The 27,627-nt window shown below is 43.3% G+C and overlaps 1 protein-coding gene across 1 annotated transcript in view; it reads right to left on the reverse strand.

The window, feature by feature from the left end:
* Nucleotides 1-8,050: 8,050 nt before the first annotated feature.
* LOC121576507 (TSC22 domain family protein 2) overlaps nt 8,051-27,627 on the reverse strand; it is a 61,547-nt gene continuing 41,970 nt past the window's right edge. The window contains exons 2-3 of the mRNA XM_041889695.2: nt 10,805-10,856; nt 8,051-10,546 (exon numbers count right to left, since the gene is read on the reverse strand). Coding sequence (XP_041745629.1) covers nt 10,256-10,546; nt 10,805-10,856 — 343 coding nt within the window. The 3' untranslated portion in view covers nt 8,051-10,255. The remainder of the gene's footprint in view (nt 10,547-10,804; nt 10,857-27,627) is intronic.

A 27,627-nucleotide genomic window follows, 5' to 3' on the forward strand; every position in this document is an offset into this window, starting at 1 on the left:
CAGACAGATGTTAAACAGGATATACAGCCAGATGTTAAACAGGATATACAGACAGACTATAAACAGGATATACAGACAGACTATAAACAGGATATACAGACAGACTATAAACAGGATATACAGCCAGATGTTAAACTGGATATACAGACAGACTATAAACAGGATATACAGCCAGACTATAAACAGGATATACAGCCAGACAGTAAACAGGATATACAGCCAGACTATAACAGGATATATAGACAGACTGTAAACAGGATATACAGCCAGACTATAAACAGGATATACAGCCAGATGTTAAACAGGATATACAGCCAGACAATAAACAGGATATACAGCCAGATGTTAAACAGGATATACAGCCAGACAATAAACAGGATATACAGACAGACTATAAACAGGATATACAGCCAGACTATAAACAGGATATACAGCCAGACTATAAACAGGATATACAGCCAGATGTTAAACAGGATATACAGCCAGACAATAAACAGGATATACAGACAGACTATAAACAGGATATACAGCCAGACTATAAACAGGATATACACCTAGACTATAAACAGGATATACAGCCAGACTATAAACAGGATATACAGCCAGACTATAAACAGGATATACAGACAACGTAATTAGCACAAGTCCACATGCGGTATGTACACCGTGAACACCGTAGCTGAGAACTATAGGTTAAGGCTAAAGACACTAAGCTACATTGTAAATTATATATACAGTTGAAGTTTCCATACGCTCTTATCCAGAGCGACTTACATGAGCAATTAGAGTTAAGTGCCTTGCTCAAGGGCACATCGACAGATTTTTCACCTTGTTGACTCGGGGATTAGAACCAGCAACCTTTCGGTTACTGGCACAACGCTCTTAACCACTAAGCTACCTGTCGCCCAATTAATTTAAACTCAGTTTTTCACAATTCCTGACATTTAATCCTAGTAAAAAGTCCCTGTTTTAGGTCAGTTAATTTTAAGAATGTGAAATGTCAGAATAATAGTAGAGATAATTATTTCTTTCAGCTTTTATTTCTTTTATCACATTCCCAGTGGGTCAGAAGTTTACATACACTCAATTAGTATTTGGTAGCATTGCCTTTAAATTGTTTAACTTGGGTCAATGTCACGACTTCCTCCGAAGCTGCCTCCTCTCCTGGTTCGGGCAGGCTTCGGCGTTCGTCGTCACCGGCCTTCTAGCCACTGCCGCTCCTCATCTCATCATTCCATTTGTTTTGTCTTGCTTATTACACACACCTGGTTCAGATCCCCTCATTAGTACGTGTATACGTGTTCCCTCTGCCACCTTGTCCTTGTGGGTGATTGTTTATTGTGAGGAGTAGCAGCTCGGTTGAGCTCTGTGTATTTTGTATTGCCGGGGTATATTTTCCCCGTGTGCCTGTTTGGTTTCAGTGCGCCTGTTTTGCGCACTGGACTGGTTGACGCTATTCTGCGTAACGCTGTATTACAGAATAAACCCTGTATTCTGTAATTTACCCTCCTGCACCTGACTCCTTCAAATCACGCATCACAGTCAAACGTTTCGGGTAGCCTTCCACAAGCTTCTCACAATAAGTTGGGTGAATTTTGGCCCATTCCTCCTGACAGAGCTGGTGTAACTGAGTCAGGTTTGTAGGCCTCCTTGCTCGCACACGCTTTTTCAGTTCTGCCCACACATTTTCTATAGGATTGAGGTCAGGGCTTTGTGATGGCCACTCCAATACCTTGACTTTGTTGTCCTTAGGCCATTTTGCCACAACTTTGGAAGTATGCATGGGGTCATTGTCCATTTGGAAGACCCATTTGCGACCAAGCTTTAACTTCCTGACTGATGTCTTGAGATGTTGCTTCAATATATCCACATAATTTTCCTTCCGCCATCTAATTTGTGAAGTGCACCAGTCCCTCCTGCAGCAAAGCACCCCCACAGCATGATGCTGCCACCCCCGTGCTTCACGGTTGGGATGGTGTTCTTTGGCTTGCAAGCACCCCCTTTTTCCTCCAAACATAACGGTGGTCTTTATGGCCAAACAGTTATATTTTTGTTTCATCAGACCAGAGGACATTTCTCCAAAAAGTCAGATCTTTGTCCCCATGTGCAGTTGCAAACCATAGTCTGGCTTTTTTATGGCGGTTTTGGAGCAGTGGCTTCTTCCTTGCTGAGCGGCCTTTCAGGTTATGTCGATATAGGACTTGTTTTACTGTGGATATAGATACTTTTGTACCTGTTTCCTCCAGCATCTTCACAAGGTCCTTTGCTGTTGTTCTGGGATTGATTTGCACTTTTCGCACCAAAGTACGTTAATCTCTAGAAGACAGAACGCGTCTCCTTCCTGAGCGGTATTACGGCTGCGTGGTCCCATGGTGTTTATACTTGCGTACTATTGTTTGTACAGATGAACGTGGTATCTTCAGGCGTTTGGAAATTGCTCCCAAGGATGAACCAGACGTGGAGGTCTACAATATTTCTTCTGAGGTCTTGGCTGATTTCTTTTGATTTTCCCATGATGTCAAGCAAAGAGGCACTGAGTTTGAAGGTAGGCCTTGAAATATATCCACAGGTACACCTCCAATTGACTCAAATGATGTCAATTATCCTATCAGAAGCTTCTAAACCCATGACATCATTTTCTGGAATTTTCCAAGCTGTTTAAAGGCACAGTCAACTTAGTGTATATAAACTTCTGACTCACTGGAATTGTGATACAGTGAATTATAAGTTAATCTGTCTATAAACAATTTTTGGAAAAATTACTTGTGTCATGCACAAAGTAGATGTCCTAACCGACTTGGCAAAACTATAGTTTGTTAACAAGAAATTTGTGGAGTGGTTGAAAAACGAGTTTTAATGACTCCAACCTAAATGTATGTAAACTTCCGACTTCAACTGTAAATAACAACAATTTAACAGGATGATGTGCAATGGGGAAAATATACAGTGCCTTCAGAATGTATTCATACCCCTTGACTTATTCCACATTTTGTTGTATTACAGCCTGAATTCAAAATGAATAAAAACATATAGATATTCTCACCCATCTACACACAATACCCCATAATAACAAAGTGAAAACATGTTTTTAGACATTTTAGCAAATGTATTGAAAATGAAATACAGAAATATCTCATTTACATACTAGAAGTATTCACTCCCCTTTGCTACGACACTCCAAATTGTCCTCAGGTGCATCCAATTTCCATTGATCATCCTTGAGATGTCACTACACCTGTTTATATAAAAGGTCCCACAGATGACAGTGCATGTCAGAACAGAAACTGTACCATGAAGTTCAAGGAACTGACCATAGATCTCAGAGATAGAATTGTGATGAGGCATATACGTATCTGGGGAAGGGTATAAAACAATTTCTAGGGTGTTGAAAGTTTCCAAGAGCACAGTGGTCTCCATCATTGGGAAATGGAAAAAATATTAAACTACCCAGACTGCCGTCCGACTAAACTGAGCAACCTGGCAAGAAGGACCTTGGTCAGGGAGGTGACCAAGAACCCAATGACCACTCTGACAGAACTACAGAATTCCTTGGCTGAGATGGGAGAACCTGCCAGAAGGATAACAGTCTCTACAGCACTTCACCAATCTTTATGGGAGAGTGGCCAGATGGAAGCCACTCCTGAGAAAAAGGCACATGACAGCAAGCCTGGAGTTTTCAAAAAAGCACGTGAAAGACTCTGAGAGCATGAGGCAAAAGATGCAGTGGTCTGATGAGACAAAAATGTAACTATTTGGCCTGAATGCAAAGCGCTATGTCTGTAGAAAACCAGGCACAGCTCATCACCCGTATAACACCATCCCTACCATGAAGCATGGTGGTGGCAGCATCATGCTACGGGGATGCTTTTCGGCGGCAGGCACTGGGAGACTGGTAAGGATAGAGGGAACAATGAATGGAGCCAAATACAGGCAAATCCTTGATGAAAACCTGCTTCAGAGTGCAAACTACCTTTACGTTCCAACAGGACAATGACCCCAAGCATACAGTGGGAGTTTCCCCAAACATATGGAAGAAGGTAGTCTGGTCAGATGAGACTAAAATTTAGCTTTTTGGCCATCAAGGAAAACGCTATGTCTGGCGCAAACCCAACACCTCTCATCACCCCGAGAACACCATCCCCACAGTGAAATATGGTGGTGGCAGCATCATGCTGTGGGGATGTTTGTCATCGGCAGGGACTGGGAAACTGGTCAGAATTGAAGGAATGATGGATGGCGCTAAATACAGGGAAATTCTTGAGGGAAACCTGTTTAAGTCTTCCAGAGATTTGAGACTGGGATGGAGGTTCACCTTCCAACAGGACAATGACACTAAGCATACTGCTAAAGCAACACTCGAGTGGTTTAAGGGGAAACATTTAAATGTCTTGGAATGGCCTAGTCAAAGCTCAGACCTCAATCCAATTGGTGGACTTAAAGATTGCTGTACACCAGTGGAACCCATCCAACTTGAAGGAGCTGGAAAAGTTTTCCCTTGAAGAATGTGAAAAAATCCCAGTGGCTATCTTATAGAGACATACCCCAAGAGACTTGCAGCTGTAATTGCTGCAAAAGGTGGCTCTACAAAGTATTGACTTTGGGGGGGTAAATAGTTATGCACGCTCAAGTTTTCTGTTTTTTTGTCTTATTTGTTGTTTGTTTCGCACACAAAAAATATTTTGCATCTTCAAAGTGGTAGGCATGTTGTGTAAATCAAATGATACAAACCCCCCAAAAAATCCATTTTAATTCCAGGTTGTAAGGCCAAGGGGGGTGAATACTTTCGTAAGCCACTGTACCTACCCAAGATGACTCAAAGCTGTAATCGACGCCAAAGTTGCTTCTACAAAGTATTGATTCACGGGTGTGAATTCTTATGTAAATTCGATATTTCTGTGTTTATTTTTAATACATTTGCTAGAATTTCTAAAAACATGTTTTCACTTTCTCATTATGGGGCATTGGTTCAGGATGTAACAAAACCAAATGTGGAGTAAGTCAATAGGTGTCAATACTTTCTGAAGACACTGTATATGTAGAGTCAGGTGTATAGGAGTATGTGCAAAGAGTAACATGCAGTTCTAGGATGATAGTTCAGGATGCATAGACCATGAATTAGAAGATCATCCTGGACCAGGTGGCCAGTTGGTGAGAGCCACGGCGCGGGGGACTGAAGCTGTTCAGGTGGCGGGAGGTTTTGGTCGTGATTGACCTGAACTGTCCGTTTGCCAGAGTCTTTGGAAGATAGGGTGTCCGGGGGTGGAAGGGGTCGGTGATGATCTTTCCTGCACGCTTCCTTGCCCTGGAGTCATACAGGACCTCGATGGATGGCAGATGGCAGCCGATGACCCTCTAAGTAGAACGGACAATCCGTTGCAGTTTGCCCTTGGACCGGGCAGACGCATTCCCGAATCAAACAGTGATCGAGGAGGTGAAGATGGACTCGACGATGGTTGAGTAGAATAGAATCAGTATTGTCTGTGAGAGCTTCTGATTTAACTAGCATTTATTTAGAAATCCCAGAGTACAATGGTCATTACATTGTTACTACCTAAACGTTGGGAGTTTAGTTTCTTTGGGATGCATTGAAACAAGCAACACACTGTAGGCAAATATCTAACTTGGTTGTAGGCTACCATTTGGTACCAGGAAATACCATGTTGAAATCTTTGAAGTACGTATGATACAGTTAGGTACACATTACCACAGAATTTCTTAGGAAATACTAAGGAAATACCAGCTAGCTATAATAACTCATCACGCCCATTCAGTGATGTTCTTACTGTGGAATGCAGTGTTTGGTTTTCGCCAGGCATAATGAAACCCATTTCGTCCAAAAAGTTGACTCAAGTTTGCCAAAAAGCACCTGGATGATCATCAAGAATCTTGGAAGAACGTTCTATGTACAGATGATTCAAAAGTATAACTCAAAAGTATAACTTTTTGGACGACATGGTTCCAGCAATGCCTGGCGAAAACCAAACTCTGCATTCCACAGTAAGAACATCATACCAAAGGTCAAGCATGGTGGTGGTGGTGTGATGGCTTGGGGATGCTTTGCTGCCTCAGGACCTGGACGACTTGCCTTAATTGAAGGAACCATGAATTCTGCTCTGTATCAGAGAATTCTACAGGAGAATGTCAGACCATCCGTCTGTGAGCTGAAGCTGAAGCGCAGCTGGGTCATGCAGCAAGACAATGATCCAAAACACACAATCAAGTCTACATGAATATTGCTAAAAAGCAACAAATTTGAAGTTTTGGAATGGCCTAGTCAAAGTCCAGACCTAATCCCAATTGAGATGTTGTGGCAGGATTTGAAACGAGCAGTTTATGCTTGAAAAACCACACGTCACTGAGTTAAAGCAGTTCTGCATGGAAGAGTGGGCCAAAATTCCTCCACAGCGACGTGAGAGACTGATCAACAACTACAGGAAGCATTTGGTTGGAGTCATTGCAGCTAAAGGTGGCACAACCCAGTTATTGAGTGTAAGGGGACAAATACTTTTTCACACAGGGGAATTGGGTGTTGCATAACTTTGTTTATGAAATAAATGAAATAAATATGTAATTGTTGTGTTATTTGTTCACATATGTTCCCTTTATCTAATATTAGGTTTTGGTTGAAGATCTGATAACATTCAGTATCACAAATATGCAAAAGTTGAGAAAATTAGAAATGGGGCAAATCAGGTATTAGCCCTCTGGGAAGATATACTATATATAACAAAGTATGTGGACACCCCTTCAAATTAGTGGATTTGCCTATTTAAGCCACGCCCGTTGCTGACAGGTGTATAGAATCGAGCACACTGCCATGCAATCTCCATAGACAAACATTGGCAGTAGAACAGCCTTACTGAAGAGCTCAGTGACTTTCAACGTGACACCGTCATAGGATCCCACCTTTCCAACAAATCAGTTCATCACATTTCTGCCCTGCTAGAGCTGCCCCGGTCAACTGTAAGTGCTGTTATTGTGAAGTGGAAACGTCTAGGAGCAACAACGGCTCAACCGCAAAATGGTAGGCCACACAAACTAAAAGAAATGGTGCGCCGAGTGCTGAAGCGCATAAAAATCGTCTGTCCTCGGTTGCAACACTCACTACCCGAGTTCCAAACTGCCTCTGGAAGCAACGGCAGCACAAGAACTGTTCGTCGGGAGCTTCATGAAATGGGTTCCATGGCCGAGCAGCCACACATAAGCCTAAGATCACCATGAGCAATGCCAAGCGTTGGCTGGAGTGATGTAAAGCTCGCTGCCATTGGACTCTGGAGCAGAGGAATCACGCTTCACTATCTGGCAGTCCGACGGACAAATCTTGGTTTGGCGGATGCCAGAACGCTACCTGCCCGAATGCATAGTGCCAACTGTAAAGTTTGGTGGAGGAGGAATAATGGTCTGTGTCTGTTTTTCATGGTTCGGGCTAGGCCCTTTAATTCCAGTGAAGGGAAATCTTAATGCTACAGCATCCAATGACATTTTAGATGATTCTGTGCTTCCAGCTTTGTGGCAACAGTTTGGGGAAGGCCCTTTCCTGTTTCATTATGACAATAACCCCGTGCACAAAGCGAGGTCCATGCAGAAATGGTTTGTCGAGATCGGTGTGGAAGAACTTGACTGGCCTGCAGAGCCCTGACCTCAACCCCATCGAACACCTTTGGGATGAACTGGAACGCCGACTATGAGCCAGGCCTAATCTCCCAACATCAGTGCCCGACCTCACTAATGCTCTTGTGGCTGAATGGAAGCAAGTCCCCGCAGCAATGTTCCAACATCTAGTGGAAAGCCTTCCCAGAAGAGTGGTCGCTGTTATAGTAGCAAAGGGGGGACCAACTCCATATCGTTGCCTATGATTTTGGAATGAGATGTTCAACGAGCAGGTGTCCACATACTTTTGGTCATGTAGTGTACATTGGAAGCAGGCATTAACCCTCCGGGCAATTTCCTATTCAGCTTTTAGCTCGAACCAGCTTAGTCAGTCTAGGCTGATCATTAGTCATTCATTGTAAGATGACACACAAACACACAAACTGCACTGGGCGAGACATTGACATTCTTAATAAAACAGTAATTTATTTTTTTTACTGAAAACTGAAACCGTCAGAACAGCACATTACAAGGGCATTGTTAAGATATTTTCTCCAAGGCTCAGTGATAATCACGTTCATACAGTACACCTGGCATGTGCACAGCATCTCCTTCAAACAAAAAAATAAAAAACCCAACTGAAGGTGAAATCTAAATTCATCCCGCTAAAGATGACCGATTGTACAATTATAAGCCACAAAGAATAAACCAGGTCGCCGACAACCGGCGATGGTGCAGGAGGCACAAAATACATCTAACACAGATAGGACATACCATAATACGCTCATACAAGAATTTACTGGGTTCAAGCTAGAGTTGTGAAATGTGTACAAAGTTTTCCGTTAAGTTTGAACGTTTTTTTATTGAAGTACGGATTGGAACACTACAATCAGAATGTAAATGTTTGCATTCATCAAATACATTAAAATGTAACAAAACTTTGTCTGCATATGACATTTTAAAGAAAACACTGTTTACATGAACAAAAAGATGGGTCAAACTTCATTTTCTGCTAATGTGAGCATCGGACTCTCCCTTCCTCTTAATCCCTCATTCTGTCTCTCTCCCCTCAATCTCTCAGATCGCTCCTTTACCCATCGCTCAGACTGAATGACTAACTACATGTTACATTAAGAGTGTTGGATAAAAACATGAGGTAAGAAAGTGGTTTGATTATAGATCATGCAGAACATGCTAAACAGCATCCCAAAAAAAACATTTGATGTGAAGGAGGAAGTAAAAAATAAAAAATAAAAAAAAATACATAGAAGTGTGCATTAAAAAATAAAAATAAAAATATAGGAATTACACAGCTTTGTGTCTTTGGTTACAAAAGTAAGTTGAACAATTTCACAGCTTTTTTTTTTTTTTTTACCCCCAGCTCAGAAATTAAATATGCGCAATATAATTTTCTAAAAGGTTGGGGAAGTATGGCAATTTTTACATTTTTTTCAAAAAAGAAACTATAGCAAAGGAAATGAACAGTGTTCTTCATCAAAATATAACCACCGAAAATTCATTGAAGAATATATATTTGAAGAACTGGTTTTCACCTGTACAAACCCTCTATGCTCTCAATACTTTACACGCTCTACAAAATGTACATTCAACCTGGATTTCATCTCATTTAAACGAACTGCCTTTTAGTGTTAGCGGTGCTATTGCCTATACGGAACTACTTTTTGCATTAGACTACCAACTGAATGCCTGACCGATAATCTAACATACCAGAAACTTGTTTTTGTTTTTTTTTATAATATAAGTATTTCTGTGACATTGTTCATTTACATTATGAAAATAGCAGCCCCGAAATAAATAAATGCAAACAGTAAAACTGAACTAATGAAGGTATTATTTTTTTTTACTTGGGTCAAAGTGTGGTGGCTCTGGGAAAACTAGTCTCGCTCGCTCTTCTCACCGTGAGAGACCCATTCCTCCTATGGTGGGGTGAATCCTCTTCTCACCGTGAGAGACCCATTCCTCCTATGGTGGGGTGAATCCTCTTCTCACCGTGAGAGACCCCTTCCTCCTATGGTGGGGTGAATCCTCTTCTCACCGTGAGAGACCCATTCCTCCTATGGTGGGGTGAATCCTCTTCTCACCGTGAGAGACCCATTCCTCCTATGGTGGGGTGAATCCTCTTCTCACCGTGAGAGACCCATTCCTCCTATGGTGGGGTGAATCCTCTTCTCACCGTGAGAGACCCATTCCTCCTATGGTGGGGTGAATCCTCTTCTCCACCTCAGTCTCTTTGTTTCTCTCATTCCCCTGCTCTTTTCCACTCGCCACCAACAGCCCATAGTTTTTGGGCCCTTTGGACCACCACCAGATATCCTGCCACCATGCAGCCCATCACTTCTCTCCCCTGCGTGGGGCGCAGCCTGCACCGTACTCCTCCATTGGCCAGCTCCCTTTCGACTTAACGCGGGGACGCCCGGCCAAAAGAACGCTTTCACAGGATGATGATTGTCTAATACAGGGGAAGCAGCAGCACACTGCAGCACGGCTCTTAACGCCACTCAAAGACAATGGCGGCAAACAAAGGTCAATTTTGCTTGTTTTTGCTTCTCAAAAAAAACATAATCAAGTGTTGATTATGTTATGGTTGGTTAGTTGGGGTCTCCTCATCGCGTATTTCGGGGAGGTGTGTTACGGAGGCAGGGGATCATGCCGAGGTGACGTTGGGCTGCTGGGGCAGGCTGAGAGCCTGAGCTGCACCCTCCAAGTGGGGTTTGGTGTTATTGGTGGGGGGTAGCTGCTGAGGCGGGGAGATGCTGCCGGCCGGGCTGATTTGGGTGGACGACAGCTGGGTGAGCTGGTCAGTGTTGGCCAGGGACTTGAGCACAGCGTTCTCCCGCTCCAGCTGAGAGTTCCTCTCATACAGCTCCTTGATCTGCTCCTTCAGCACCTCCACCTCCTCCCTCACCGCATACATCAGGTGGCTCTTCACTAGGTCCTGAGAGAGAGAGAGAGAGGGCGAGAGAGAGAGAGAGAGGCGTGCGTTAGTACAACAACTCAGGGCCATATAACACTGCACACTACAGAGATGTGAGGGGTTATGTCAGAGGGCTAGCAAGACAGCAATACTACCATGTCATATGTTACTCATAGGCTTTAACACTGACTTCAGGTCAAAATCATGTACTTCAACTTTTCAATATGTTAGTAGAGCCTAGCTAAAGGGTAGAAAATGTAGAACCAGAGATACACTCACCATTGCTTGCTCGATCTTGTTATCGATGGCTACAACACTGGCTCCAGAAGAACTGTGGAGAAAGAGTCAGAGAGAAAATAATGTTAATACACCGAAGGAATGAGGAAAAGGCCCCCCGAATTGAAGAGAATCATCAAACCTCTATTACACATTCCAATGTATGTTTCTGTTTTCCATGATGACTGCCACCAGTCAAGCCTAAGCATGACGTCATATCCCCTTTACTTTGGAGCAGAACTGAACTTATTTTCCAAGGTAGGCACCAATCATCATTAGGACGGTACAGTGTATTCAATATTATAGAAGAACTTAGCAAAAGTCATCTGTTCGCCCATTCAGCAGAATGCAGGGACCCATGCAGCGGAATGCAGGGACTTATGCACAATCCTGTGTAACACCACATTTGACAGTCTGCTTTTCCAGCATGTAGAAGAATGCTGCCTGCCTCTTAATACTGTTAAAAAAAAAAAAAAAGCCTAAATGCATTTGGGATTTAGGCTAGTTTAACATTTAAAAGGGGGTTTAAGCAGCACAGATGTTTTGGGGATTAGGTTTATAGCACAGAATCCAGTGGTGAAAGGGGTTCATGCAAAATGCCTTCCACCCCCTGGGAGCTCCATTGTGTGGAAAGTCATCGTTTCATGATACAGTGCACTTTCAATAGGCCCAGAGCCAACGTGAGCCGCACACGACGCATTTCAGCTGCACATTTACTCCAATATGATATCTAATCAAGTGCAAACAAAACCTAAAGGACAAGGGAATAAGCAAATTCGCATAAAATTGTTATACTGTGGAAGATAAAATGCGTGGTCACTGCATTCCAGCGACAGAATTACATGCCATACAAAACAGAACGGACCAACAACCGATCCCATTATTATTTGAAAACAATATTATTACCGTTTATTATGCAGATCATATGTAAAATGGGATAATCTCACAAAAGGAGCATCTCATTTTGATGCATGAGTAAAAGCTGCGCATTGCTCACAACCACACATGGAAAAACGAGGAAAGAAATATTCAAAACACCATCCTCTAAATAATTATTACTCATGTCAGATGTAATACTATAGAGACAGAGAGAGATCATGTTTTGGCACGCTTTGTCGACATCGGTTTGAGGATAGTATTTGTTGCAATATTTTGTTGTCTAGGCGACACGTAGCCTACAGTCGAATACACAGCATATGGTGTACCCTTTTATGGTGGTTCCCACCAGCTCTCCTCCCTTACTCTGTTTAGCGCATTACCCTTATAGAAAATACATTATACTCACCTCGATCAGACCCCAACGTCTCGTTGACATTAAATAATCTCACAAATCGCAATTTAATGCCCAAAATGTGTTTTTTTTATCCCTTTACCAACGCGCGGTCGATGCCTCTCGTGCACTGACTACACCGCCCCGCAAAGCTCCGACTGAACAAAGGGGCTTGCGCGCAACACGCCGCTAGAAGGTGCACTGGCAAGACAACACACTGTCCAGGTGTGTAATTGTGTGATTTAATCTTTTACTGATCATACAGAATAAATTAAATGGTATTCTTCCTCCATTTGCCCGGGTTAAGTGAAACTATACGGCCCATGCTGTTCTGCTCCAAAGACAGTGGAAGTTTTACGTTTCCTCGCTTTTACTTCAAACATGAACAGGATACAGAACATTAATTTGCTGATCAATGTACATATGTATCAAATGTCCCTTTACAATTCGGACTTAGAGCGCATCGTCGGCGTGTGATAGTGTCTACAGGTGGTAAACGCTTGTGTGAGAGTCCCCATGTAGCTCAGTTGGTAGAGCATGGCGCTTGCAACGCCAGGGTTGTGGGTTCGTTTCCCACGGGGGGCCAGTATGAAAATGTATGCACTAACTGTAAGTCGCTCTGGATAAGAGCGTCTGCTAAATGACTTAAAATGTAAATGTAAGGTAGAGAGTGTGTCTGTGTGGGAATATCACTCAGCTGTTGCCTAAAATTATGCTGGCGCGCAATTTAACTTACAATTCGCAAAACAGTTGATAAGATCATTTTCAATTAGGTCCTGAGTATTCCATAAATGTCGTAGGCTCCTCCATTCAATGTAAACACAAAGCATCGATCAATCGTCGACGCCCATTGTACCCCCACAACTATGTAGGCTACGTGCCTCGCTGCAGCTCAGCAAGGCGATGAGTGGACGTGCAGAGAGGGCGCACTGTACCACCAAGACTATGTAGGCTACATGACTTGCAGCTCAACAAGGCGACGTGAGGACGTACAGAGAGAGACAGTCACAACTGCCCAGTCAAAACACCACGTTGAAGTTACTGATTCTACAAAGTAGCCAAAGCGCTTAAATCACTGCGGCTACAAAGTTGATACAATTGGTAACAATACCGTGGAGATATTCTCAATGGGACACTGGCACACTATGTTCTTCTAACTGATAATGGATATAGAGCAAGAGCACAAGCAAGTTGATAAAATACCACAAAAAAACAACATTGATATAAATCCTGCATTGATGATGCGTCTTCATACAGTAGCAAAGACAGCTACAGGATGATGAGGGAATACAGCATGTCCAAATACTCAAGACTATTACCTGCATCGTGCTCTGTAAGTAACCACACGTCCTGAATTTGTGGGTGAGGATCCTGGCGAGCAGTGAAGACTGTAGCTCATTTCGCAGCGCATGACTCCCAAAAGTTCCCAAAACACACAACTCTCAGAAAAGTAAAAAGAAGAGCCCACGGTATCTCTCTGACTCGTAGGTATCAGTGTTTTGATGGGAGTGCGTGTATCCAGTCTTTAAAAGCCTTTCACGTCACGTGGACTTGCTTGGGAGAATGTTAGGGGAGGAGTTTGGTGGGCTCTACATTCTAATTTGTCTACTTAGTGACAGGCTTATATAATCATATTTCCTTTAAATTCGCTGCTGCCAAATGTAATGTACCACCCTGCATGTGTAAACCACACCTTTAACAATCTAAGTTTACTCATACATCTCTCAAGTCTGCACACGTTTAATTATTCTTTGATTTCTATCAAGCCCAAATTATGGCACTTACTTTTGAATAACTATGGTTATTGAATATCGATATGGTATTTCAGGGTGATACTATTTTCAGGTTGTGTGGGCCTGATAATTACCTTTGTCTAAACTTAACTTAAACCCCCCCAAACCATACCATCTTCAGATTATTAAAATACTGTCAGACTGATTTGTAATAGACTGTCATAGCCCAAATTAAAAAAGTAAACTTTGACAGTTGATTACTTAACTTTTTTCTTTTTTTACATGGTGGGGGTCTCAGATTTTTTAAAATATAAAAATGGGAACAGTTTGGGAACCCCTGAATTAAACAAATAAAATATCCAACTTAACTTTCCTCATGTCACCAAGGTCCTTACTGTGCAGTATTCTGTGGCAGAGTTTCAAAACGCAAACATCCAACTATCAAAAGCGGGTATCAATAGATGGAATTTTTTTGAAACTATGGATCGTTTGACCCTTTGACCTTTTCCAGCGTCTCTACTCAACAGTGGACAATTGGGGAGACATTATTCCTGCTGCGATTACCTACTTTCAAAATGTTGTTATAGTGGCTATGCATACTACAGCTACACAGGCCAGGGACTGAGGGGAATGCGATGCCAACAGGTCCACGATAACATGCGAGACAGCTAAATTAAGTGACCGGAGTTGATTGAAATCCGATAAACAAGGCGAGAACAGCACATTCTTTCCCCTTTGAACCGACCAATTAACACATCCAGGACAAAGGAGGTGACAGAATGCCCAACGACTGAGTACGGAATGTGTTTATCCATTACAAAACACAGAGCCAGCAGTCGGCAATGTTCTGCTGTGTCACTGACCAATAAGAGCCGGGGAAGGATGATGGCAGGGAGGGGTTAAAAGGAGGACAGACACTGGCAGCCAAATCTAAAGGAAAACAAGGTGGCCTGTACATTTTGTTGACGGAGGGGACCTATGGGCCGTTTATATAAGAGAGAACACAACACCAGGCATTCCAGTCGCCCCCAGACCCCCAACACAACGCCCCCGCGACGCAAACCCAAACATCCAAGTCACCTCACTCCCGACGGGACACCGGCAGAACCAAAACACCCCACATTCGGGTCAGGGGTGCTGACCGGATACCAGGGACACAAAAACATAGAGAACACGTGCTTTCAGAGATGAAAAATCTAATTCGTTCTTCATCAGGGGACAGATGCACAGGCACACTTCGCCCTGCAAACCCATACAAAACACCCCACCAGGAGGCAGCAGCTGTACAAATCATACTTCAACCCCTCAGCCAATGGATCTCAAACTATGGAGAGAGGCGTGCGGGGGGGGGTCTCAAATAGCCGCCTATCCCTTTTAATAGCTGCCACACGTTTCAGCAAATAAACGCCCGTTTCAAATAAACACCGGGTCTAAAATGAATTGTTTACGAGTGAACTTCAAAGTGAGTAATGTAAAGATTGCGCAACAGAAGACAAAGAATAACACCATTGCCTTGGATGAAACAGCAGTGTGGTTTGACATGGTCAGCTCAACAAGCAACAAGATCTCACTTCAGTATTCAACGTTTGTCCAGGGGGATAAACATCTATAGGTGAAGTAAAAGTAAAGTTGTTAAAAACAGAAAAGCACTTCACGGTGAAGCATAACATTTTTTACGGTTAAGTTGCACCTAGTGGACGGTATTAAAGGCATCATCCAATGTCCTGGGGATGAGGGACAAACACTGAATACTGAAGTGATCGCGTTGCAACTACGATACAAGGCAAAACAAGTGAGAGAATAGAGCTGAACCAGATGTCAGCAGAGTTATCAGCCATTATCCTCACCTAAACCAGATGTCAGGAGAGTTATCAGCAATTATCCTCACCTAAACCAGATGTCAGGAGAGTTATCAGCCATTATCTCACCTAAACCAGATGTCAGCAGAGTTATCAGCAATTATCTCACCTAAACCAGATGTCAGGAGAGTTATCAGCCATTATCTCACCTAAACCAGATGTCAGGAGAGTTATCAGCCATTATCTCACCTAAACCAGATGTCAGGAGAGTTATCAGCCATTATCTCACCTAAACCAGATGTCAGGAGAGTTATCAGCCATTATCTCACCTAAACCAGATGTCAGGAGAGTTATCAGCCATTATCTCACCTAAACCAGATGTCAGGAGAGTTATCAGCAATTATCTCACCTAAACCAGATGTCAGGAGAGTTATCAGCCATTATCTCACCTAAACCAGATGTCAGGAGAGTTATCAGCCATTATCTCACCTAAACCAGATGTCAGGAGAGTTAACAGCCATTATCTCACCTAAACCAGATGATGTCAGCAGAGTTATCAGCCATTATCTCACCTAAACCAGATGATGTCAGCAGAGTTATCAGCCACGATCCTCATCTAAATCAATGTCAACAAACGACTTCAGTTGATTATGAACTAGGTCAAACAGAACAGAAGCCCAGTTGATCAGGTACGTTATGTTAAATAGACCATTCATGTCTTGGCAGTTGTTCACCCAAGACCAGAAGACTAAAGGGATAATGGTCCTGCATGGTAAATGTAAAACATCAAGAAAGACAAAAAAAAATGCTTATAAACCAGCTTTGCTCCTCCACTGTCTTAAATGGTGCCCATTATCAAAGTATAGAGCCCAGTATAAACATGCCCAGAGGGGGGTCTCTATGGGTACTGTGAGGGCTATTGGGTTAATGTTTACCTTTTCAATCAGATAGGGAGCCATGGGGAACATATAGAGCCTATTCAGATTGAAGAGAGTTGAAGCAGAGGCATCGCAAAGAACTTTCAATTTACACAATACGTACATAAACATTTCAATTTACATTAGAAACGGGAATGTCATGTACCGAGAGAGGGTTTGGGGGGCTTGAAGTGACGTATGCACGCTTATCACCTTGAACAGCCACATGACCTGGAAGGCGTATAAACTCACTGGTATTTTGTTTACCTTCAATTCTACATGGCAATCTCCAGGGAACAAGTGCTGCTTCTGGTATAAATGTTGACATGCCTGTTTGGTAGGGTTTTAAAATGCATCGTGACAATGACACATATGGTCCATACGGAGACCGGTACGTGCAATTTTAACAGACCGAAGACAAGAAGCTTTGAGAAGGCTAACTTTAGCATTAGCTACTGCCACAGGACGTGGGAACACAGTAATCACTGGTGGGGAAACATTGTTGGAAACTTCACCGAAGTGGACTGGGTGAAATCTGACTTTTAACACTATAGAGTTGCAGCCACTTGTTGAGCGCACCGACACTCGCTTGAGAGTCACGGTACCAGTGAGGAAACGTGTTGCTATTGCGGTGTGGTGGCTGGCTACAGGTGCGTCTGTTCTACCCTTCAAGAAGTACACTACATTACCAAAAGTATGTGGGCACCTGCTCGTCGAATATCTAATTCCAAAATCATGGGCATTAATATGGAGTTGGTCCCCCCTTTGCTGCTATAACAGCCTCCACTCTTCTGGGAAGGCTTTCCACTAGATGTTGGAACATTGCTGCAGGGGACTTGCTTCCATTCAGCCACAACAGCATTAGTGAGGTCAGGCACTGATGTTGGGAGATTAGGCCTGGCTCGCAGTCTGCTTTCCAATTCATTCCAAAGGTGTTCGATGGGGTTGAGGTCAGGGCTCTGTGCAGGCCAATCGAGTTCTTCGACACCGATCTCGACAAACAATTTCTGTATGGACCTCGCTTTGTGCATGGAGGCATTGTCATGCTGAAACAGGAAAGGGCCTTACCCAAACTGTTGCCACAAATTTGGAAGCACAGAATCGTCTGGAATGTCATTGTATACTGTAGCATTAATATTTCCCTTCACTGGAACTAAGGGGCCTAGCCGGAACCATGAAAAACAGCCCCAGACCATTATTCCTCCTCCACCAAACTTTACAGTTGGCACTATGCAGTCGGGCAGGCAGCGTTCATCTGGCATCTGCCAAACCCAGATTCACTCTAGCCGACGCTTGGCAATGCGCATGGTGATCTTAGGCTTGTGTGCGGCTGCTCGGCCATGGAAACCCATTTCATGAAGCTCCCGACGAACAGTTATTGTGCCGACGTTGCTTTCAGAGGCAGTTTGGAACTCGGTGAGTGTTGCAAGCGAGGACAGACGATTTCTACGCTCTTCAGCACTCGGCGGTCCTGTTCTGTGAGCTTGTGTAGCCTACCACTTCGCGGCTGAGCCGTTGTTGCTCCTAGACGTTTCCACTTCACAATAACAGCATTTACAGTTGACCCGGGGCAGCTCTAGCAGGGCAAACATTTGACGAACTGACTTGTTGCAAAGGTGGCATCCTATGACGGTGCCACGTTGAAAGTCAGTAAGGACATTCTACTGCCAATGTTTGTCTATGGAGGCTGTGTGGCTGTGTGTTCGATTTTATACACCAGTCAGCAACGGGCGTGGCTGAAATAGCCAAATCCACTAATTTGAAGGGGTGTCCAAATACTTTTGTATATATAATGTATGCTTTGCAATTGAGCTCAGGTTGATGGATAACTGGAGATAGACGGAGGGACACAGTCAGGGGATTCAGGCAACTTGATCTTGGATTCCCTCAATGTCTAGGTACCATTTACCCATCATAAGCCCACCACTCGACAGTCACACAGACCACTTCAATCGGAAGGGATGGCATTAGATTATTCAACAAGGGGTCGACGACCACCACTCAAGGTAAAAACTTGTTAGTTGAAGGCCAAGCAACATTAATAGTACATAGCAGAAAAAATATGGAATGTCTTACAACGCTGCCTTTGGCGACTCAAAAGAGCACTGGACAATGGCAAACGTGCAAAAAGATGGCAGAATCCAGATATATGACGTAATCGTTTTAGCACTATTCATAGTTTTTAAACTATGACGCAGACATCGTTCAATGCGGCAATAAATCAACCCAATATACTTTTTTTTTTTTTTTTCATCTTGGAGCAAGAATGTGCATCATGTGTACTGTGCCAATTACGATACAAAAAAAGAGTAACGAGAGCAATGTGCAATACGGCAAACGAGGACACTTGTGGTAAGTGCATGGGGGCCGCCATCTTTATGCACCTCTGCTATTAAGGAGCTTGATATTTAATCAATGTTAACTCATAACTATTAGCTATAATGTAATGTCAATGCTGTGTGACTGTTTAAAAAAAAATACTTTCTAATACAGGTTCATGGACATCAATGTGGGATAGCCAGGGAGTGTACACAATGCTAAAGTGCAAAGCCATTTCAAGATGCTGAGAGTGGAGCTCTTCTGCCAGACGTAGGTCTCTTTTACTTAGATTAACTCAAAAGTGCTGTACAGTCAATAGCAGTTCCCGGTTAGCCTAATCGATTACACATTGTCAAGATCTCAACTTCTGTGTTTTCTGGAACATGAATGAGCCACGGTGTTCCAGTCCCTCACGGCGTTCCAGTCCCTCACGGCGTTCCAGTCCCTCACGGCGTTCCAGTCCCTCACGGCGTTCCAGTCCCTCACGGCGTTCCAGTCCCTCACGGCGTTCCAGTCCCTCACGGCGTTCCAGTCCCTCACGGCGTTCCAGTCCCTCACGGCGTTCCAGTCCCTCACGGCGTTCCAGTCCCTCACGGCGTTCCAGTCCCTCTGGGTATTCTGGTTGATCCAGCATACCCGCTGCTTCCATGGCTGATGAAGTCCTATCCCGGGCACAAGACTCAGTACCAGGATGACTGTGGAGTGTGCCTTCGGCCGACTGAAGGAAAGGTGGCGGTGTCTACTGAAACGGATGGACATCCACATAAGCAAGGTGTCACCCTGTTGTGTCCTTCACAATCTATACGAAAGGAACAACAAGGCCTATGAATGGGACTAGCTTCCAATGCTCAGCAGCCCGTGCACCATCCGGGAGCTGGGTCCGACGCCAGACCCAAAGCTGCAAGGGACGCAATAAAGAGAATGCTTGCTGAACGGCAAAATATAATATTGTGCAAATCAAAGTAATAGCAAACTGAAACCAAACTAATGTAAAAAGTAAAAGGGTCAATTTAAAAGAACATGTATAAAATAAAATAAAACTTGTTGCAAAATATACACTATAAATCAAAGTAATATCAAAAAAGTATATAAAAAAGGTTTAAAAAGATGCACTACGCAGAAATCGCGTCGCCATTTCCTGCTTGCTCAAATTCAAATAGTTTGCCTAATTTCAGTTTATGTGACAAAACAAGCAAGTACAGTGTAGAGAATCATTGTACCATCTAAACCGCTGTGAAATATATTTTCCATCACCATAGATATTGTATTTTGAGCTGTTTGAAGCTGGTGTACACAACAGAAAGTAAAAAGACGCAAAAACAAAACTTAACGGGAAGCATAGAAATAGCGCACATAGAACAGATATACCATGACAGATCTATAACAAGTACGTAACCAAAATCTTCAAGTTCAAAGGCATTGTGGTGTCGTCTATACAGGGTAATTATTATCTGTAGCTCAGCTGGTAGAGCACGGCGCTTGTAACGCCAAGGTAGTGGGTTCGATCCCCGGGACCACCCATACACAAAAAAATTTATGCACGCATGACTGTAAGTCGCTTTGGATAAAAGCGTCTGCTAAATGGCATATTATATTATATTATATATTATTATATATTATAATCAAAAAGAGACCCATTGTGTGTTTGGTGCGCAAAACCAGCTGATCCAGATAGGTAAAAAAATAAAAAATAAAATGGGTCCACACTAAAAGATGTCGCATAGAGCTTACTACTTAATTTTTTATATTTTATTTTTTATGTATTACGAGAACAACATGCACAGACGTTTCAGCTTTCGCTTTCTTCAGTGTGGGAAACTACAGCCAATAATAACCGTTGTTTCCCTGGCTGGATTGTCATAAGTCAATGTGGCGTCACCAACCAAACATCAAGTACAATAAAATGTTATACTGTCCTACACCTGCAAGGGATCTTTTGCTGGCCCGAGGAGGGCTCCCCGAGCCAAGATATGAGTTGGTTAGACTTGGGAGGGAAACCAGGGGCAGACTGCTCAGAGTTGGGGCTACTGAAGGGCCAAGGGCTGGGGCTACTGACACGCTTAAACTCAAATTAAAACTACGCTATTGCGTTAGGCATGCAAATCATTCCTACTTAAAAATTATATAATAATTTGACTGTAAATTGGAGTACAGTGTTACATCCTAGAGCAGCTACTGCTGGGCCCAGGGCTGGTGTTGCTGAATGGCTTTTCGTCAGTCTGTGTGGGACAGAGTGATAAACTAAGTTACCAAACAGGATACATTCGTTATCAACAGTGACTTTTGTTAGCAAGCAGCTAGCAGTCAACAATGTAAAGTAGTGGTGAAATAACTATACGGCAACTAGCTCGTAGTCATTACAAGCATTTGGGTGAGAGTGATAAGCAAAGTTTACAAACAGGCTAGCAACATTCGCTAACGTTATGAACAGTGAGTTTTGTTAGCAGCCAGCTAGCAGACAACAACGTGAAGTAGTGATACTTTTGATTCATATAACTTATAACTAGCTAGCCGGCTGGGTAATACATTAGGACATATCAGTGTCCGGACGTCTTTTCTTAGCTACAAATAAAAAGTACTTGCCTTTATTTTTCTCTTCATCCGCTGCAGTTACCCTGGACTCAATAACACGGAGGCAGGTCGTGTGCCGAGGAATTCGTCCAATTCCCTATAGAACGGAAAGGCCTCTACGCCACTACCACCACCACTCAGTCCATTTTCGTCTTTGGTCCGGTGATACGCATATTTCATGTCTTAGATTTTTGTCTGGCACTGCTTCCACGAACGATGGTGGCCATGTTCAAGCAACAAGGTAGACAAGGTAGGTTTCTGTAACACTGCAACAACCTCGCTAGAATCTGATCGCTTGACCAAATTGTGGAGATCAAAAGCTTTGTCTCCGCAGTGTACCAGGTCCGTGCACTCTCATTTCACTACTGGTGTTGTCGATATCGATATACGGATACGTACAAACAGCATGCAGAGCATAGGGATTTCTCTCTGTCCGTTTGACCTCTGAACCTAGACCTCGTACGTCACCGCTCACGTGACTACAATACACATTGGCCAATACATTTCTCTTCACACAGCGATGCTCGGAGGGGGTGTGAATCTCAAGCAAGGCTCGCAGCCTCCATAAAGTCGCGTAGAAGACGTGACAAGTTTGCAAGTTTACATTACAGTAAAAAGGTCTAGCTGAGGGTATTTTCTCAAAACCTCTCTCTTGTAGCGTGAAGACCTTCTAAGTAAGGAGCCCAGTATAAACCTGGTCTATTGGGCTAATATTTAGCCAGGGGGAACATTAACATACAGGGCCCACACTGATCTGCAGGGGCTCTGGGGGTTGCCCTGAAAATAGTGTTTCTGTACCAATGTTATTTTTTACTCCTTATGAAATGCCTATGTTATATATTTTGACTGCTTCCCTAGGTGCCCTGATTCTGTAGACTGTTATAGATGCGCTTTGCACCACTGCAATTCAAACCCTGCTTCTATACATTAGGTTCAAGCTTGTTTTTGAGTCTCTTGAATTGGTATGGGTCAGATCCTACTAATATTCATACTCCGGTATAGTCAGCATTGGGTTGGGGGATCAACTTAACCCTTGCACTCTACTTTGACAGTAGGGTTGCAAAAAAATAACTTTCCCAAAATTCTCTGGATTTGTAGAAATCCTGGTTGGAGGATTTCTGGAATAAACAGGGAATAAGTTGACGGAATCCTCCAACCTGGAATCCTTCAACTGGGGTTTCTAAAAAAAAAAAAAAAAAAGGGAATTTTGCAACCCTATTTGATTGTAAGATGCTCTTTAGTTGGATTTGAAGGGAACGCAATGAGCAACTGGGTTGAGCCGGTGGGTTGGTTGGGTTTGTTATGATACCCGTTTCATGTGAGTAGGGGGACAGATTCTGGGAACCTGAGAACGAACACACACACACACACGAGGCGGAGGTCGGCCAAAAGACTGACTTGACACCCGGACAGCACAGCACAGAAAATACTCCACACACTAGAGTGCCACAGGAAAGGGCTGTCCCAGACTAATGTCGTCTGTTCTTTTGACCAATCGATTGGTCAACATTTTAAAAACGTGTATATTTCCATATATAGACACACCCTATGTATTTTAAATCAAATCAACTATATGCACTGAGCTTGGCTGATGTTTTAAGTGCACAGTTTTCTGAAATAATTAAGACACACAAATGACTCCACTCAAAATGTATTTGACTGTGCCGGGCCAGGCTCAGCCGTGCTGTGCTAAAAAATGTTTTACAGCTTGTGCCTGTGTGACAAGCACCCGTCGTCTTTCTCAACTCCCTGCTGCAGGGACCACCAGAAAACATCAACAGTGTTTATTGCGCAGTTGAAGCTGCAACATAATTACAGCCATTTCTAACTGAAAAGTTCCGAAATCCTCAATTTGTTTAGGAAAAACATTCCCTATTCTCTCAACCTTTGCTCTCTTTACATGACATGGCTTCATCACATGCACGTGACCAATGGGGCCTGACCTATAGCCTATCATAATCACATCATTAAATTGGTTATAACAAACTCTGAACACCGCAACACGTCAGAAAAATTACGTGAAGGACGTGAAAAACAAACTCAAAACGGGGGAATGTTTACTGGTTGCTGAGGAGGTAAAGGGGAATGTTTACTGGTTGCTGAGGAGGGGAACAGGAAGTCAGATGTGTGGAAGAAATTTGACTAGTTGTGGAAAATACTGGAGATCAAGAAAAAAGAGGAAGGTAAGGAGAGAGAGCTTTGTGTGACAAACAGGTGCTTCCAGGTCATATTATGTGTGACAAACAGGTGCTTCCAGGTCATATTATGTGTAACAAACAGGTGCTTCCAGGTCATATTATGTGTGACAAACAGGTGCTTCCAGGTCATATTATGTGTGACAAACAGGTGCTTCCAGGTCATATTATGTGTAACAAACAGGTGCTTCCAGGTCATATTATGTGTGACAAACAGGTGCTTCCAGGTCATATTATGTGTAACAAACAGGTGCTCTTGGATTACAATTAAAAACAGCTGATTTTGCTTCTTAACACTGCTCGCTTGACCCAGAACTCTATTAGGAATGTTCAAATCTGACTTCTCTATGTGGCCGTCTATGGAAACTGTCTTTCTGGCCCGAGCGTTAGTTAAACTGCAGTACCAAAGAAAATAAAAAAATAACTGTAGGAGCAGCCAAAACCGTGCTTCTAGATCGGAACCCTGGTCCCTTGATCTCAAGTCATGCCATAATTCCAAGGAAGATGACAATTGAAGGATGTGGGATCTGGATGAACGGGTTCCTCTGAACAACCATTTTTCTGAGGTTGCATTGTTAGGATGTAATCTACTGTAAATGGAGATTGGTTGACAAAAAAAGAAACAGAGAGAGAAAGAGCCTCAAACGCCCCATGCCTGTACATAATCAGATCACTGGCCCATGCTATTTTCCAATGCAAAATCAGAGTTATGAGCATTGTCCCTCCCAAGGCTTTCCTGTAAACAGGCCTTAATAGAAACCTGATGCCGGCCAGCTCGTTCACTGTCCTGTTGCATAATCCTTGGGCGGGTACACACACACACACACACACAGCTGCTCTGTCTGCAGATGTCCCAGCATGCATGCTGCGCTGTGAGCTTATAGGTTGTTCTCCTTCAGACACACGTCCTCCTCCTGGCAGGCGGGCTGGAATGAGCACAAGTGTGTGTGTGTGTGTGTGTGTGTGTGTGTGTGTGTGTGTGTGTGAGAGTGGCAAGAGTGGGGAGAGGTATACAGAATTGTAGATGTTTTGGATGTGAGTGACGAGAGAGTTTGCTCCACACACACACACACACACACACACACACACACACACAAGCACGTTAGACCCTACTAAAGTCTGCCGGGAGCTATGTTAGTCTAACATTGTCCTTTAAAATAACTTGTTAAATGGAGGAGAATCCTGGCTTGCCAAGGAGCGAGTGTTAACCCCCTGGGGACATGAAACGGTAAATCTCCCCCAAGTCGTAAAGCAAAAGATCAGCGTGCCTGGCTTGTGTCATATCTATCAGGCCTCGTAGAGAAGAGATTTGAGATTTTGCCTGCAGTGGAGGCACCATGTAATCCCCTCAAAATGATGTACTTACGTGTGCTCCTTAATAAGATGCTTAGACAAGGACAGTGAAATTAATTGTAGTTTGGGAGGCCTCCCTATAGGAAATACACTGCGGCCTGTTAGTAATTATACTCTGGGGGGGGGTAATAGGCCAATCTTCAAATTTACTTCAGGAGTAGTAAGGAGGAGGGGGTATCGGTTGAAAATGAAATCTGAACAACAACCTTATTTCATCGTCGTTGTCGGGACAGAAAACATCATCAATGTACGAGCAACACCTTAAAAGGGATATGTCACCCAAATTAGAAAATGACATTGTTTCCTTACTCTGTAAGCAGTCTATGGACAAGGTATGGCGGCAATCCATGCTTTGGTTTAGTTTCCATGGCACGGTTTCCGAATGCTAACGTCTTAGCATAAGTGGCTCAGATCCCATTCAAGTCATGGTACCGATATGAGCATTTTTCACGCGTCATGCTCAAATCATCTATACGTGACTTTGTAGAGCTTCACAATACATTTGAGATACTTTGGTATGACTTGGACATGATGCGAGAAAATTGCTAATATCGGTACCATGAGTTAAACAGAATTTGTGCCATAAATGCTCAAATGTTAGCATTTAGAAACAGTGCCAGGGAAACTAAACCAAAAGCATGGATTACTGTTAACATTGATATCAGCAAACCTCTCGCCCACACGAAACCATACATGCAGTCTGCCCGGTACAGTTGAAACCAGGATTCATCCTTGAAGAGCACACTTCTCCAGCGTGCAAGTGGCCATCGAAGGTGAGGATTTTCCAACTGACGTCGGGTTACAACGCCAAACTGCAGTCAGTTCAAGACCCTGGTGAGGACAACGAGCACGCAGATGAGCTTCCCTGAGACGGTTTCTGACAGATTGTGCAGAAATTCTGCGAATGTGCAAACCCACAGTTTCATCAGCTGTCCGGGTGGCTGGTCTCAGACAATCCCGCAGGTTAAGAAGCCGGATGTGGAGGTCCTGGGCTGGCGTGGTTACACGTGGTCTGCGGTTGTGAGGCCGGTTAGACGTACTGCCAAATTCTCTAAAACGATGTTGGAGGCGGTTTATGGTAGCGAAATTAACATTTAATTCTCTGGCAAGAGCTCTGGTGGACATTCCTGCAGTCCGCATGCTAATTGCACACTCCCTCAAAACTTGAGACATCTGTGGCAGATGTGTTGTGTGACAAAACTGCACATTTTAGAGTGGCCTTTTATTGTCCCCAGCACAAGGTGCACCTGTGTAATGATCATGCTGTTTAATCAGCTTCTTGATATGCCAAACATGTCAGTTGGATGGATTATCTTGGCAAATGAGAAATGCTCACTAACAGGGATGTAAAAAAAATTGTGCACAAAATCTGAGAGAAATAAGCTTTTTGTGCGTATGGAAAATCAGGACTCTTATTTCAGCTCATGAAACATGGGACCAAGACTTTACATGTTGCGTTTATATTTTTGTTCAGTGTAAATGGTCTATCTGGATAGTGTCCTAGCTACTACATTTACATTACATTTCCGTCATTTAGCAGACGCTCTTATCCAGAGCAATTAGGGTTAAGTGCCTTGCTTAAGGGCACATCGACAGATTTTTCACCTAGTCGGCTCGGGGATTAGAACCAGTGACCTTTCGGTTACTGGCACAACGCTCTTAACCACTAAGCTACCTGCCGCCCACTAAAGCGGACTCCACGATCTTGTAGGGCACTAACGAGGTGCATCGATAACAATTCAGTCTGCTTTCCCACGATCAAGTTTACCTCTGTCGCTCTTGATAATATAATGTTTTTTTCCAGCCATAAATATGGGCCACATACCTGATCTACATCAAATCACCCTCTATACCAGACTGGCATGAGATATGTGCACTCTACTATAAATCTGTCTAATTTTATAGCCCATAATCATAAAGTATTTTATTCAGGGCTATGGGCAGTAAAAAAAAAAAAAAAAAAAGAATGCATCTGCTACTTTAGTTTGGGTCCAAGTTCATTTTTGGTGCTGCCACCTTTTACAATGATCCCATTCAGCACGCCAACCGGTAGCTTTCCTGGAATGTTTACAAACGCAGTCAGTGCGATCGCTAATTCGGTCATGGTGACCAAAAATGTAGTCATCGATATGTTTTTTGCTGTTTAAAAAGGAAGCCCATAACAGGTAGAGATGCGAGCGGAGTCACTTAACTTTGAACGACGACGCCCCCATTTAAAAATTAGCCAAAGGAAACATGAGACCAACGGAGTTTCGGTGTTGGCTTACTCCAGTGGTTGCACTATAAAAAGGTCAAATGGCGATTATAATACAATTTAGGGATAAGCCATTGGTTGAAACAATGACTGATACTTTTACTTTACTTTTAGTCGTTTAGCAGACGCTCTTATCCAGAGCGACTTACAGGAGCAATTAGGGTTAAGTGCCTTGCTCAAGAGCACATCGACAGATTTTTCACCTAGTCGGCTCTGGGATTAGAACCAGCGACCTTTCGGTTACTGGCACAACGCTCTTAACCACTAAGCTACCTGCCGCCCATAGATCCAACCCACCTACAAGGTTTGCCATTTGTAAAAAAAAATATATATATATATATATAATTTTAAAAAGTTATTTCGAAGGAATGTTTTTTTCTCCCTCAAATTGCTTTCAAGCAAGTTAGCCTAGGGC

This window comes from Coregonus clupeaformis, chromosome 11, assembly GCF_020615455.1.
Source record: "Coregonus clupeaformis isolate EN_2021a chromosome 11, ASM2061545v1, whole genome shotgun sequence".
Classification (NCBI taxonomy): domain Eukaryota; kingdom Metazoa; phylum Chordata; class Actinopteri; order Salmoniformes; family Salmonidae; genus Coregonus; species Coregonus clupeaformis.